The sequence below is a fragment of the Anser anser genome (genome assembly GCF_964211835.1).
Source record: "Anser anser genome assembly, chromosome: 1".
In the NCBI taxonomy this organism is placed as follows: domain Eukaryota; kingdom Metazoa; phylum Chordata; class Aves; order Anseriformes; family Anatidae; genus Anser; species Anser anser.
In genome coordinates, this window is record NC_139720.1 from 141,670,521 (window position 1) to 141,686,054 (window position 15,534).

Genomic DNA, 15,534 nt, shown 5'->3' on the forward strand with positions numbered 1-15,534 from the left:
ACTATAATTTATAACCACAAGATCTAAGAGAAAGAGGCACTACAGAAATCAATGCTTACCTATTTAAAATCAAGTTCTACACTCAAGAATTCTATTCATTTTATTAATGCTTTCATTTTCTATTTTAGTACCATATATTAGCAAACAACTGAACATATAAGTAATTTACACCATATTAACGTATATAGGAGAGAACAGTATAATTTCATTTTCTTTTGGAGCACTGGGGTTTAGTAAGACACCATCATAAGTCAATTGAGGTTGGAATGGACTCCAGGGGTCTCTAGACTAAAGTCCTGCTCAAAGTAGTTCTGAAGTCAGGTTTGTCCAGTCAAGTCTTGAAAATCTCCAAGGCTAAAGACAGTTTCACTGCTTGACTGTCCTCACTGGGGAAAAAAGTGTTTCCTTGTATTTAGCCTGGACCTTTCTCATTTCAACTTATGGCTACTGTTGTATATCCTTCCACCACGCACTGCTATGAAAAGTCTCTGTCTGACTTCTTGCTGAGTACTGGCAGCTAGCTCGTAGGTCCCCCTGAAGCCACTTCTGCTCCAGGCTAAGCAAGCCCAGCTGCCCCCAGCCTCCGCTCACAGGGCAAGTGCTCCAGCCCTGACTATCTTTGGAGCCCTTTGTTGAACTTGCCCCAGTTTAGCCGTGTCTTTCTTGTACTGGTGGGCAAAACTGTATTCCAGATGTGGTCTAACGAGCACTCAGTAAAGGAGGACAATCACTTTCCTTAAGCTACTGGCTGTGTCCTGTTCACACAGCCTTCTATGCTCCTGGCCTTCTTTGCTGTCATGGTACACTGCTGGCTCATGTACATCTCACTGTGCACCAGGACTTTCAGGGTCTTTTCAGCAGAGCCGCTCCCAAACCCATCAGTCCCCAGATCATATTGGTGCCAGGGACACTTGATCACAAATTCAGGGCTCGGCATTTATCTTTTTTTCTTAAGTATTTTTTTCCGTAAGGTTCTTGTGGGCCATTCTTCCCAGACATTGGTCCCTGTGGACAACAGCCCTATTCTTGAGCATATCATCTGTTCTCTCCAATCTGGGGAAATCTGCAAGCTTTATGAGCACATGTTCAGTTGCTTCCTTATGAGATGAAAAGCTTAAGCAGGACAGACCTCAGAACAGACCCAAGTGGTGATCCACGTTACCAGCCCCCATGCTGAGTGAGACATTAACTACCACCTGCTGAGCCTGACCAACCCATCAAATTTTTCCCCACCTAGCTGCCCACCCATCCAGACCACTGCTTCCTAACCTGGATACAAAAACACTGATTAACAGTGTCAAAAGCCTTGCTACAGTCTACGCAAACAACATCCACTGCTCTCCTCCTGTTATTTCCTCACAGAAGGCAGTCAGGTCAATCCTGAAGGATTAACCCTAAATGTCACCTGTATTATATTTACAATTCTATAAATAATTACTTGCCCTTACATTTTGAATAGTGGTTTCTAGCTCTTCAATTCTCTGCTGCAAATGAGCCTTTTCATTAAATGCAGTCTCTTGGGAAATCTGTGTCAAATAACAATGAAATCACATATTGAACGTCAGAGCTCACCACAGACATGTAATGCAATTAACTTTCAGTATTAGAATAGAAATCTTTAGCAACTTCAATTACAATACTAAGTAATTTTTGCATCAAAATAAGCTTGAGTGAAAAAATCAAACCTTTAACTGCTCCCTGAGACTGTCACGCTCTGTAGTCATCCTTTGGAAATCTGACAGTGCTGTATCCCTTTCTGTCTCCACATGCCTTAACACAGCTTGAGCTGTCACAGTACTTTTAGGAGTCCTGGGGCATTTGATAAATTCCTGACGAAGCCAGGAAATCTCTTCCTGTGCCTGTTTTTAAAAAAAGCAGTATAGCGGAAACATGGAATAAATAATGTAGCATATTACCGTGTACAGAAACCACAAGTAGGACTTGTTAAAGAATTTCAGTTAGAATTGCTCAACAGAAGAAATAGCTTTTCCTTCTAAAAAGCTTGCAAAAAGCAATTATCAGTGACAAAAATTTTGGCCTACTAAAAAGATAATGAATATAACAATGCATTACATCAGCACATCATGGCAGCAAATGGAATTTTAGCAGCAAAATAGAGAATAAGGATCCTAACCAATAACACTCATGAGACTTTTCAGCAATATTTTCAAATCAAATTATTTCAGTGTTCGGTAAAAATATTTTTGTTTCTTACTTCAAAACTGTAAAATCTTCTGGTGTGGGAAAAAAAAATATGACTACAGTCAATATAATAAGGCAAACATGGCTGGTAATGCAGAGCAATCCCAAAACTATGCAATATCACAGATGAAGCAATGAATTATGCATATATGCTTTGATTCAGGAAAGCATTCTTAACTCAGGACAGCACTTACAAGCTTGCATTTAACTGTCAAATTCAGACTTTTCATAACTTTTTATATTTCTTGAAAGAAGTATCGTGAAAAACACTTGAAATCTTTCTTGCACATCACCTTAAGTTATTCTAACTAACCAGAAAAACATAAACAAAATTACCCTTTCATAAAGCTTGGCAATTTTGTCTCTCTCAGCTGTTAAAACTTTCAAGTTACCCTGAATTTCTGCCACATGGCGTTCATACTTTTTCAGCGTTGATTTAAGTCCTTCATGCTCTCTCAATATTTTCAAAACTTCCAGATCAGAACTCAGTTCCTTAAAGGATAATGTGATATAAAGTTAAAGTAGAGAAACAAATTTTGATATCCTTTTTTGTATCTGGTTTGCAAATTTACGTAAAAGGTATAATCAGCCTTCAACCTAGGAAACTAGATAGTCAAGACTGTTCATACACATTTCTTAATATTATAAACTCTTCTTTTGAACAGCAAATATTTATTACAAATAGTACTAACAATCAGGCTAAGAAATTATTAAAAGGTAACCAATTATAAGTAACCAGTTAAAGCCATACACATATATTCTGTGTGAAGCACCACTTAATTTCACATTTTTTGCCTGTCCAATCAGTATGCATTGATTTATAAACAATAAGTTTTTCTTCCTGGTAATTATAGCTCTGGTAAATTGTCATCAGATAAAACAATATTGAAAAAAAAACTATATCGTTCTTTCTGTTCCAAAGTGTTTTCCAAGCTCACCTGGATGGCTGATTTTTTTTTTGACATGCTGCCACAGTTAGAGCTCCGCTTATGACTTGAAAACCCGTTTCTAAATACCTTCCGCAAATTCTCAGGTTCACTTTTATAGTAGTCTCTGTCCTCTTCTAATGCCTTAATAAATATATCAAGCCTGGAAGGTGGCTTCCCTTGCTTTATTTCACCTTCTGTTTGTAAAATAACCTGTATATAAAGAAGTACAATAATTCATTCACTGAAACAGAACTTTTGTAATGAATGATACTTCAGTATAAAATGAATAAACATACTCTTCAAAATTAAGATACCTAGTTAAATATCCAAATATTTATAATATAAATATAATAAACATTTAAAAATAATATTTCAAAGTAACTTCTGAATGACAATATTTTCTCTTTTATGTTAAATTGCAGAGTGTGCTCGAATGTCCTTCTAAAGCTGATCTAACAGGACAGAAAAGGCCATAAAAGCTAAGTGTTAATTGACTTGGCATATATCAGTTCATAACTAAGGAGGACAATTAAGTAGATTTGTATTGGAATATCTAATTAATTTTTTAGTATGAAAAAAATAGGTCACTATGTTTACATCAGATCCATGAAAAATGAACTTTTGAAATGGAAATAACATCATGTGTAACTAATTCTAGCTGAAATCCATAAAGTAATGCGGGGGCCTAAAGCAGATTTTGAAGATGAACTGTGGTTCCAGAGTTCAAAACTGCACAACTAATCCTTCTCTGTTACAATCCATCTGTTGAACTCATGAAAGTTTAAGCAGCTAGGGAATATTAAGCTCCACAAATTTCTCCCCCCCCCCCCCTTTTTTTTTGTAAGACACATTCAGAAATAGACTTTAAATCCCTAAAAAGTTATAGAAGTCCCCTAAATGTCCCAGTGAATCTAGCTCTTAAATTCCAAGAAGGAATCCTCTCTCTGGCTGAAGGATCAAAATCTTTCAGGGGTAATTGAGCGGTAAGCTCTACATGCCCAGTGTTGTGTTTTTTGTTTTGTTTGTTTGTTTGTTTTTCAGAGGGGATTCTTTGCAGAATTGTGCCATAAGGTCCAATATAATATACATGAAAATAAAAAGCATTCTTCCCTCACACCCCCCCCACCCCAGAATTTTGAGACAAATCTTAAAATTATGGAAAGAAATTAAAATTATGACTAAAAAAAATCCTTATCAATTTATGTTTCAGGAATCCACTTAATATATTCAAATGTTAATTTGATAAGTAACATTTATCACTGGCAAATATTTCTACAACATTGTAGATATTTCTAAATATTCCAACAGTAACGTGACATCTTAAACAAGATAGAATAATAAGATAAAAACGTTAAATATAAATGTTGCTTCTTTCTGTTTCATAAATGATTTACAAGATATTCAAAACAGATAAACATATTTTCATAAAAAAGTCAATAAGGTTCTCAAAAGCAAAATCCTTACAGCTAGTTGCAAACCAGAAACAGATTCCCATCCATTCAGCAACAGAATGACAAATGAGAATAGACATGTTTATCCATTCTATAACTCACCTGTTATCAGTGAAAACTAAGCAAGTGAAATTAACTAGTTGAAATAACAATTTAATATGGAAGTTGTCTGATTTCATAGCAACATACGTATTAAGAATGCATATTTAACTCACAGATTTTAGTGTGTGACAGCTTCTTTATCTTGATCTGCCGGCGTCGGATTTGAATCTATCATAAAAAATTGAGAGGAAAAGATGCATTCATTTTTTATAATCATTAGGGCAGATCCAGCATTTTATCTGAAATATTCTTTCGTACATGCTACTATTATGTACATGCTATTTATCTCAACTAGCATTTTGTATATGCTGTTTAGTTATCGTAGGCTGAAAACACTATTTACCAACAATAAATTTAATCTAGAGGGGAATCAGTTAGAAGTTTTATCTTCAGATGCAGTCCAGGATTCAGAAAACCAGTAGCAGCTGAATTACTCTCGGGTGAGGAAATGAAAAAGGAAGCATGCGATACTTGTTCCGAAAATTGTTTTACTAAGAGACTTTTGAATTTAGGGACAGTCTGACTATACCTATGGACTAAAGAAATGTGCGTGTAGTTACACTAATGGCCAACAACTATCCTTTCTCCCATCTGAATACTACATTAAATCACGCAATCCGCGCTGAAATTACAGTATTTTCAATTGCAAATGTGACTTTAATCCTTGAACCATTTTACACTTGAAAAAGATCCCAGTGGCCAGAAGCTACTTTTCCTTCATTCCAGCAAATATACTTGAAAGCAGAGATGAAAGTTAAAAATTCAGCCGAAAAGGTCAAGCAAATATTTCTCCATATTAGGAAATAATATTAAAATAATCACTGTACAATATTAATTCTAATAAGCAGATACCTTTTTCTTCCTCAAGCTCCTTATCAGTGGTATTCAGTAAGAAATGTTTTCCTTTTTGCAGCTGCTCAGACAGGTTGGCAATTACAGCAAGTTCTTTACGCAGATGATCATTTTTACAGGACAGCCTACCCACTTGACTTTCAACCACTTCCTCCTTCCCAAGCAGTTGTATGACATGTTGCCTTAGCTCATGGTTTATCTTCTTCAGATCTTCAGTCTATGAGGACAAGGAAGAATAAAATATTTTATTTCATCTTCAAGGATCCGCAGGAACTACTTCACAGTAAAAGACCTGGTCTCAAGTTTCCAACAGCCTTACTCACTATGGCTCTGTCAGATCTCAGGAGAGCCCTTCAATCACCTTTGAGATAGGGCCATACATACTAAAGGCCGGCAGAAATTCATCAGATCAATTATTAATATTAATTCATCAATTAATCAATATGGGATTAATAATCTCCCTGAAACAATGTTGTCTTAAAATATATATATTATATACATATGGCCTTTTTCTAAGAAATGAGAGTTGCTAACTGTTTTGGCAAGTATCAACTTACCTTTAACACCTCAGTTTAAAGGAGCATCAGTTCCTCATACAGCTTTCCAATGTTTTGAGTCCTCAGATTTCTACAATCCCAGTCTAACCAAGAAATGAATACGCTGTGATGCAGAAAGTCCCTTGTTTAATCAGACTGATCATGTAATGCATGGAAAAAGTCAGTATCTCAGTACTGAATTCTGTGACGTTCACTTGACGTTCACCTGATTCTAATAATCCAAGGGTTTTCTTCTTTTTACTAGCAGCACAAAAAAATGCATTCTGAATTATCTGGAAAGACACAAAAGATGCTTTGCAAAAAAAGCTTGCTGGCTGGACTCTGTCACATGACATTCTGCAGCGTCTAATTTTACCACTTCTGCTCAATGGGTATGCAAATACATTAACAGTCAGTGAACAAAATATGAATTGATTTTCATTATAATTTTATTTTTTATGTTTTCATCAAACCTGATCCAGCTAATGCTACTGAATTAATAACTAAGCACAGTCACAAACCTAGAAACGTGATAATTACGGAGTGTTTGAGTGAAAAAGCAGTTTTAAAAAGAAAAACACAGAAAGCATGCACAAAGAGCAGTAGAGGCAGCATCTTCATCTGTGGTTTGGGATTCCTGCCCTTTTACTGAGTTATATAGGTTGGGGAGAATACAGCTCTGCTGTTACTGAAGAAAGTTCACAATGGTGTCCGCTTTTGACAGTGAGAACAGAACTGGTAACGAAGGGCATGGAAGCTAAATCCTACTCTGCGTCAGATCATCCATTACACGAACACTTACAATGACAAGCCACGAGTAGCCAATGATACCAAAAGCATTTGCATTGCTCCATACAACCAATTTATACCTTTCTACCTCCTTCTCCTACTCTTGGAAAACCAAGAAAGTTCTGGCACACACTAAGAGCTGCCATATTTAGACTACAAAATTAAGGATTCTTCATGGAAAATACTTTTTAGCAATCTCCTTTATGAAGCAGGAATTGTAATTGAGTGCCTTAACTAATTGCAGTTGTGTACATGATGCTATATGATGAAAGCAGTGTCTAAGCAGACAAAAATACCAATCCCTTAAGGCTTTATGGACTCAAAACCCAATACCGCTCTACCAACAAAACTTCATAGCCAACAAAATCCCTGAAGTACAAACAACCTTTGCCCCTAGCATGTCTTTGCACTCTGCTCTAGCTTATGACAGCCTGTTCCAGCAACATAAACCCGGGAGGAGAACAGTACCACTTCTTTACTCCCCATCCACAAAAGGATGGAGAATAGCATTACTATTATTATTTGCTATAACAAAACAGAGGAAATATATGTTAGTAAGAAACGTGGATATAACGTGCAAATTATCTCCACTTACCAGCATCTTCTAAAATATCAAGCATGGGCAGAAACACTTGTAAACGCTCAAACTCCATTCAATTCAGCTGAACACAGGGACATGCAGCTAGTTATCATCAACTCATAGTACTGCAGCCTGTGATTCCTCAGAAATCCATAAACACTTTGGAATAAAAGAAAGGAGAGGAAGATAGAGTGCTCTCTGGCAACTTTCTAAGAATAAGTATGATAAAGGTTGCTGGAGCAGGTCCCTAAGTGAAAGAAGAGCCAGCGAGGTGGGGGGAGTGGCAAGCACACCGATGCCTCACAGTGTTGTTCAGTACCTGCCAGTCTGCTGTGACTGTGACACTGAAAGAAGCCCACAGATCTAGCAATAGAATACAAACATGCAACCGTTCACCAGCAGGAAGTTCTTCAGCACCACCACCATGACCACAGCAGCTTCTGTCCATACTTACATTCAAGAGTTTCAAGGAAATTTAGGGCAGCTGGTTCACCGTGTTATTTCACTACCACATACAACCTAATCTGAGTCAAATCTCGGTCACCATCAGGCTGAACAGTAGCCTCAAAGTGTTTTTAAGCAGCCACCTAAGTGGCGGCTTTGTTTAGGACTACAATTCAGCTGACAATTCTGGATATCTACAAAGAGATTTCTAAATGCAATTCACATGATCCATTTTGGACATACATCCTAAAATTAATCATGCTCTAGGAGTACCTGTTTCTTTCCTCGGACAATGAAGACAGCCTGGACATCTCTATTATAGCCATCATCATTTGACACATCAAATTAGATGAGATGGATCCTATCCTAATATTCTGTTCTCTCTGACCGAGATACACAACTGTCTCCAATTATATGCATCACCCAAGTCTTTCCAGGAAGGGAAGAGAGCAGATCAGTCATTTACAAGCTGTTAATGCCTCAGTATCTCACTGTGCTAAGGATTCAAATTTCTAGATAGAATATGTAGCATTTGCTCCCTCACAATACTACTTTTACTCAATCTGTGGAAAAGAACTTTTTGAAAAATCTGATAACATTTATATTTCCTGAAATAACAATTATTTATGCTTGCCATAAAGTGGTGTAACTGAACTACCACTATTTCACCACCATCCTCTGAACTGCGATAAGGCAACCCCCTTGCAATGGGAATGAAACTCACATTAAGACCACTCTAAGCTTCATGCAGCACTAAATGACTCCTGTAGCGAGCCTTTTAGCATGACCAGTTAGTACAGTTTTGACTGATTAAGTCCCTAAAACTGTTTTTGAGTTCCCAGTTTTGCTGGGCTTAATCATTTAAGGTGCTCTTTGGCTCCTTGTTCTCCACAGTGCACACAACAACCGTACCTAAAATGCAGCCTCCTCAATGTAAGTAAGAAATTAATCAAAAGGTGGTTTTGATTTTGCAATTGGCATTCTCCTGTATCACATGCAGCACAAATGTCTACAGTACTGAAGCATAGTATTTTGCAGTATTCGTGTCTAAATATTTTATGCAGAAAAAAATAATAATAAAACAGAACATTTAAAATCACTTTATGGAGTGTTTTGTCTTTTTTCTTACAGCAGCATTCTAATTCAGAAAATTTCTCAGTGTCAGAAACTAGCTCTCCAACACCAAAATCCTCTCCTTTCTTACCTTTGGGAGGAATAAAAACCAGTGTAATTACTTCAAGTGTTTTGATATCATTTTTGTACTTGGTGCTAAATGTAGTTTGATCTGCTCTTACAGACACTTATGTTCAGGCAACTACAAGGTGAAACTGTTCATCAAAGTCAGTGACAAAACTTGTGGGATCCAACCACAGACAAGCAAAAAAAAAAACACCACCAAACCTGAACTATTCACACCCAGTTATTTAATTGAGAATCACTTGCAGCGGAGACAGAGTATGCAGAACATATTCAGGTCCCTTTTCATATTATGAAGGTCCCCCTTCATAAATCCATGCTGCCTATTCCCAGTCACCTTCTTTCCTTAATATTTCAAAATGCTTTCCAAGATTATTTGCTCCATACCTTCCCAACAGTAGAGAAGGACTGACCAGCCTGTAGTTCCCCAGATCCTCCTTTCCTTCCTTCTTGAAAGCATGAGTGACATTTGCTTTCCCACAGTTCTCTGAAAACATTCCTGGTTGCCTAGCCTTTCAAAGATAACCCAGAACAGCTTCACATCATCCAGCTCCCTGAAGCACTCATAGAACCATAGAATCATTAAGGTTGGAAAAGACCTCCAAGATCATCTGGTCCAACCATCCCCCTACCACCAATGTCACCACTAAACCATGTCCCTAAGCACCACATCCAACCTTTCCTTGAACACCTCCAGGGATGGTGACCCCACCACCTCCCTGGGCAACCCATCCCAATGCCTGACTGCTCTTTCTGAGAAGAAATGTCTCCTCATTTCCAACCTGAACCTCCCCTGGTGCAACTTGAGGCCCTTCCCTCTAGTCCCATCCCCAGTTACCTGTGAGAAGAGGCCGACCCCCAGCTCCCCACACCTTCCTTTCAGGTAGTTGGAGAAAGCAATAAAGTCTCCCCCGAGCCTCCCCTTCGCCAGACTAACAAGGCACTCACCCCGCTGCGTCCCCCTCCTCGCTCCCCGCCGTGCCCCCGCCCTGCTGGCCGGGGCGGGCCCGCCACGCCCCAACGGCTGCGCCCCGCGCGTCCGTTGGGCGCCGGGCAACGGCCCGCGTGCCGCCCGCCTCACGCCGCGGTCGCCTCCCCGTTCCTGGCATCCGTAGCGCCGTGCGACGAGCTCCCCTGCTCCTTAATCCCGCTTTCAAAGACCTGCTGTCCTCACAGGTCTCAGGGCTGAAACACTAGAGGCAAAAACAAACGAGATTAGAAATTAAAAAAAAAAAAGAAATCTGGAAAAGTGTCACTAAGCAGCTTTTGCTGGATCCTGCCAAGGGGGGGAATGCATATTCCCAGATTTATTCATCTCTTGGGATTTTCTGGTTTATAATTCAATATAATCCAGTTTATAAATTCACACTTTTTGCATATTGACAATATCTCGAATTATCTTGCTGGGTTTGTCTTCAGCAATAGCCACTTTCCAGGAAAAGTACTTCTCGTTGAATATGTATTTTACTCATCAGCACTTGAGAAACACCCCCAAGGCATTTTTAACTGTCCACCTAGTATTCTGCACACGATATTTTTAGCAGATTATGGTTCTAACTAAAAAAAAAAAAAAAAAAAGGAGAGCTGCCTTGGTTAGGCCTACCTGCTTCCAACCTAAGAAACAAGGCGTCCAACAGCTCACGGTATGTTTTTAGTGACACCCCGTGGCAAAACGTGGAAGCGACGCATCGCGAATTTCTGAGGGCTAAGTGCTAAAATGGAAACAAAAGCTCCGGCATCTTTTTTCTTTCAGGAACATCAGAAATCCCAAAGGATGCGTTTCACTTCCTCCGACCAGCGTTCAAGGGCCCAAGCTCACTTTTGCATTATACCAACTAGTATTTGGAACACTAAATCAACACGCTTTTACGGATGAAATCCATGTGCTTTTTATGCTATGTATTACAGAACAGTTCACCCCAGTGCCAAGCTGAGCTATCACCAGTCTAATTTAGCAACAAATTATGCCCATTTCAAACTGTTTAGAATAATTACCAACTTGTTTTTTAATGTGATAACGCAACATGCCAAGTGCTGGGGCACATGTCACGTCAGGCTCCTTTTAGTCTCTCTCTCTCATGTGGTAGCAGTTTCTTACTGTTCACTTGCCCTACTACACCCACACATTTCTTTTAAGAGTTTTGTAAGTTATGTTCTTGCTGTGAATGCTCCAGTTCTTCAGTGGGAAACAACCCCAAGCTCACATCTTTAAGCTCTCACATTTTATCTGCCTTTTTTTCTCCTTCACATCTCAAGGAATATAGGTGTCCTAGAACTGTTTCTTCACTCAGAAGATAAAGTCGATTCAGGCTCTATGATAAACAATTTTATTGGTAAAGTGAACATATGTCAAATGTCATATCAGTGAACATATACAAATAGCTGGGAATTACATCTCCAAATTCAAATGCTTCCTCAAATGATTTCTTTCACCTGAATACCAACTTGGTATTTCTTCCTAAGTCACCTATTTCTAGAACAAGAAAGAAAAAATTCCTGTCACTCATCTTCAAGAGGAATAGCCTACATGAATTCTCACAACCCACTCTCCCAACCTTTTTGTCTACAATTCCTTCACGTCTTGGGAGTCCTGTTATTGAGGAATGACAGAGAAAAGCATGCAAAATATCCTTTATGAATACACATTGATCAGCAAGAGATATGGGTACCACTGTGGATAAAACTTAAACTTACAGCTCTGAGCATTGCCCCGCAGTCTAAATTTAAATACAGATGATAGGTCTTGTAGAATTATGGCTTGGGTCTCGCAGACTTTAAGAATTGCCCTCATCAGTACAAATCTGAAGACAACCTGGTGAATACACCGTCTGTAATCATCTAGCCTTTGATCATTTTCATCTTGCTATCAATTATGCCATCACAGTTAGTCTCTGTATCTTCATGAACACTGTGAATATTTTCTCTGAATTTGATAAGCCTCTGTACATTTGTCATTGCGTGTTCAGCCTCCCTTTGAAGTCGTGAAAGCTTCTAGCATCCAGAACATCCTGTGGCAAGGAACTAATTGCATAGACTGGCCTTGCACAAGCCGCCGCTTTTATATGTTGTGAATCTGCCTTTAGCTGGCATGATCCCAGTGAAGATCAGCACCGGCCTGTCCCGTTCAATACCACTTACATACGTACAAACTTTTACTATATTCCTTCACTGGGGGCGGTTGTTGTTTCAAAGCAGGGCTTTAGCTCAGCCCGCCCCTGCCCGCGGCGCACGCTCCAGCACCTCTAACCCGGGAAGCGGAAGGCGTCGAGGAGAGCGCTGAGGCGGCGCCAACGGCTTTAACGGCGCCCTCCTTCCCTCGCCGCCCCGCCGTGAGCGGCGCGGGGCCGGCCGGTGAGGTGGGGGGGTGGAGGGGGGACAAGATGGCGGCGGGGGGGGGAGGGGTGGAAGATGGCGGCGGGGGGGGCGCGGGGCTGAGGGGTCCCCTGACATTTCGGTGGGGCACTGAGCCAGCACACTCGTGTGTTGCTCGTATCAGCTCGGTGAAAAAGTATTCATAAAGCTGTACTGCCATAGCTCAGTTTAGCAAAATACACAAAACACGAGCAAGAATGTATTGAGGGAGAAAATACGATTCGCTTCCACTTGTTCCCTTGGTCTTTCAGGCACCACAGATAATCGACTGCAAGGAAAAGCTCCTCTGACAGCCCCAGCATTTGTGTTAAGTGCACAGCAGGGTTGGAACAGCGTCATCAGCCTCGGGAGGAGAAGACTGCATTATAACTCACAGCACTTTGGGATCATTTTTACTTTGGGAAGAGCATGACTGCACCATGACTGCAGCTAGCAATTCCTTGCTGTTACAACAACGTGCTGTTGTGCGCTTGCCACTTTCATCTTTACCAGGCCACATATTCTTTCCATCTACCATTTCCTTATTAAAAACATGGTACTCCAGTCATCATTCAAGAACTGCCTACAGTTATCATGCATTCTCAGGACTCCAAAAGCTGGCTTCAGAGACACAGCTAGTGGAGGACTCATTATCCAGTCTATTTCTAATGATGTTTACCACAATCTAGCAGTGGAAGACTGGATCCATGACCACATGAATTTAGAGAACCGGCAGATCCTCTTCCTGTGGAGAAATTCCCCAGCTGTGGTAATAGGGAGACATCAGAATCCCTGGCAGGAATGCAATCTCAAGCTAATGAGGCAAAAAAATATAAAATTAGCACGCAGGAGAAGTGGAGGAGGGACAGTTTACCATGACTTAGGCAATATCAATTTGACTTTCTTCACAACGAGGAAAAAATATGAACGAATGGAAAACTTGAAACTAGTTGTGAAGGCACTGAAAGCCTTGCGGCCACAGTTAAATATCCACGTCACTGACAGGTATGACATCTTGCTAGATAGGCAATACAAAATCTCAGGTACTGCTGCAAAGCTGGGAAGGACAACAGCTTATCACCACTGTACCTTACTCTGTAATGCGGATAAGTTTGTTTTATCTGATGTGCTAAAGAGTCCTTATAAAGGACTAAAAAGCAATGCCACTCCCAGTGTGCCTGCATCAGTGAAAAATCTCTTTGAAGAGGATCCTAGTTTAACTTGTGAGATGCTCCTGGATGCCATTGCTGAAGAATATGCTATGCAACACCAAATAGATCATCATATCACCTTAATAAACCCAACTGATGAGACTGTGCTTCCTGGAATTAATAATAAATCTAAAGAACTACAAACCTGGGAATGGATTTATGGAAAGACACCGAAGTTCAGCGTTAGCACATGTTTTAACATGTTCTATAAGGATTCTGTTCTTGATGTTAAAGTAGATATGGATGTAAAGCATGGAAGAATTGAAGCCTGTAATATTGATCTGCCAGAGGAGTGGCTGCCACCAGCACTGTGCAGTGAACTGGTGAAGAGCCTTTCTGGCAGTAAGTTTTGCCCAAATGAAACCACTGCACTATCAAGCACATTACTAAGAATGTGTCCACAAGATGATGAGTTGCACAGCAAGTGGAATCTGTTATGTGAGAATATGACAATGTTAATGTGACTCACATTTTGAAATTCTTAATTAAGAATTGCTCTGAATATCCTCTGCTGCTAATTTATTGAAAACAAAATTAAAAGGTTAATTTCTACAAGCTTTTACTCCTCTTTATTAGCTATCAAAACTGTTTAATCTTGTGCTTTTGCTAAATACTACCTACTAGCAGTTAGATTTCACTCTGCCTGTATTAAAGGTTCCCAAGCTGTAGGATGTAAGTCACTGTAAGAAGAGGCTGCAGCCCTTTATTGCTCCATACTGACAGACATCATCGCTGCTTAAACCAGGGAGAATGGTGCAGGCATCCCACACTGGTTCTGTGGCAAACAAGGTACAAATTGGCTGACAGGGACCGGATGGGGTAGGTGGAAAACTGCTGCTGTGCTGATGCACTGGCTTCTTAGTCCTTATCTCCTTCCTTGCAGATAGCAGCTCAAAGGCCATGTCTCAGTCCCTTTACATGTGCCTCCTTCCTACCAGCTACAATGATGGGAGTCACTGCTGCTGTAAGCATTGGTATGTAAGCCAAAAGTGGGAATGCAGATGGAGGAACAGCTTCCTTGTGTGTTACTAGCAGACAACGTGCTACAGGAAGGCAACAGTGAACTGAAAGTGACAGTTTTCATGTTAAATCATAATAATAGCTCAATATAGAAGTATCATTATGAAAGAAAGGCTGAAGATTTATTTCACTGTTGTTGCAGAATAACCTGAATGCCATTTTGACGAGGTCAGAACAGAAGCAGTTTATTGCCATGGCTATAGGAGAGAACATAGTGCAGCAGAGTGACAGCCTCTGCTGATAGGAACGCTGCCCAAATGAGGCTGTTACAGAGCTTATGTACTTCCAGGCTATACAACTCCACCAAATTACCCTTGAGTAGTACTTAAATTGTAAATGGGAGGTTCAGCAAAAAAAGCTGTAAATTTGCCCTGTTTAGGTGCAGGCACACCAAGGTAGATTCCAACTGGGGCACGGTAAATAGTACAAGCAATTTTCATAAGTCTTTTTCTAGGTTAAGAGGGGCAGCAAGACTTGAAAGGAAAGCATGGTGATCAGAAATGGGGCTGCAGGAAAATCAGAGCACACAAATTGGATCAAGAAGCACCAGTGTCAAGTAGGCGAGAAACAATCTTGACATTAATAGGGCAAGATAAGAAAAAGACCAGTCTGGTCTAAAGAAAGTAAAGGAGGAATGATGTTTATATCCTTTGGGATGTCCTAATTACATTTCTGAGACTGCGGTGTGGAGGAAGAGTCTTTTCTATTCCTCTTCTTCTCCTGCCTCAGTTTCTTATAGCTCCTATATTTCTGCTGGTATTTACAGGAGCAAAATGTTGAATTTGCAGTGCCATGAGTTCAGTGTCGCTGTCTCTCTTTCCTGACATGCACTGCAGAGATTAGCAATGGTAACTCCTTAGTTAAGAGGCT

The 15,534-nt window shown here is 40.0% G+C and overlaps 3 protein-coding genes across 10 annotated transcripts in view; 1 reads left to right on the plus strand and 2 right to left on the minus strand.

Moving 5' to 3' along the window:
- LOC310884597 (testis-specific gene 10 protein-like) overlaps positions 1–3,273 on the minus strand; it is a 28,327-nt gene extending 25,054 nt beyond the window's left edge. For 5 of the 6 annotated variants that reach the window (XM_083806581.1, XM_083806580.1, XM_083806583.1 and 2 more), the window contains exons 1-4: positions 3,141–3,273; positions 2,539–2,694; positions 1,686–1,859; positions 1,449–1,526 (exon numbers count right to left, since the gene is read on the minus strand). In XM_083806581.1, the coding sequence (XP_083662707.1) occupies positions 1,449–1,526; positions 1,686–1,859; positions 2,539–2,694; positions 3,141–3,167 (435 nt within the window). In that variant the 5' untranslated portion in view covers positions 3,168–3,273. Of the gene's footprint in view, positions 1–1,448; positions 1,527–1,685; positions 1,860–2,538; positions 2,695–3,140 lie in introns of those variants that run through there. The other variant, XM_083806582.1, reaches the window with a different exon arrangement.
- Positions 3,204–10,252, minus strand: LOC310884682 (centrosomal protein of 135 kDa-like). 2 transcript variants are annotated; one of them, XM_083806757.1, is made up of 5 exons: positions 10,031–10,252; positions 7,457–7,600; positions 5,537–5,753; positions 4,798–4,852; positions 3,204–3,341 (listed from the first exon to the last, which is right to left on the minus strand). In XM_083806757.1, the coding sequence occupies exons 2-4, from the start codon at positions 7,460–7,462 to the stop codon at positions 4,803–4,805; spliced, it is 273 nt and encodes a 90-aa protein (XP_083662883.1). In that variant the 5' UTR covers positions 7,463–7,600; positions 10,031–10,252; the 3' UTR covers positions 3,204–3,341; positions 4,798–4,802. The 2 variants fall into 2 exon arrangements, with proteins under 2 accessions (XP_083662883.1, XP_083662884.1); XM_083806758.1 differs by lacking the exon at positions 10,031–10,252 and having other exon boundaries at positions 7,457–9,444.
- A 1,142-nt stretch (positions 10,253–11,394) lies between these two features.
- Positions 11,395–14,196, plus strand: LIPT1 (lipoyltransferase 1). 2 transcript variants are annotated; one of them, XM_083806682.1, is made up of 2 exons: positions 11,395–12,438; positions 12,706–14,196. In XM_083806682.1, exon 2 carries the CDS (start codon positions 12,987–12,989, stop codon positions 14,106–14,108), a length of 1,122 nt encoding a protein of 373 aa, XP_083662808.1. In that variant the 5' UTR covers positions 11,395–12,438; positions 12,706–12,986; the 3' UTR covers positions 14,109–14,196. The 2 variants fall into 2 exon arrangements, with proteins under 2 accessions (XP_083662808.1, XP_083662807.1); XM_083806681.1 differs by having other exon boundaries at positions 11,395–12,433.
- The last annotated feature ends 1,338 nt before the right edge of the window (positions 14,197–15,534 follow it).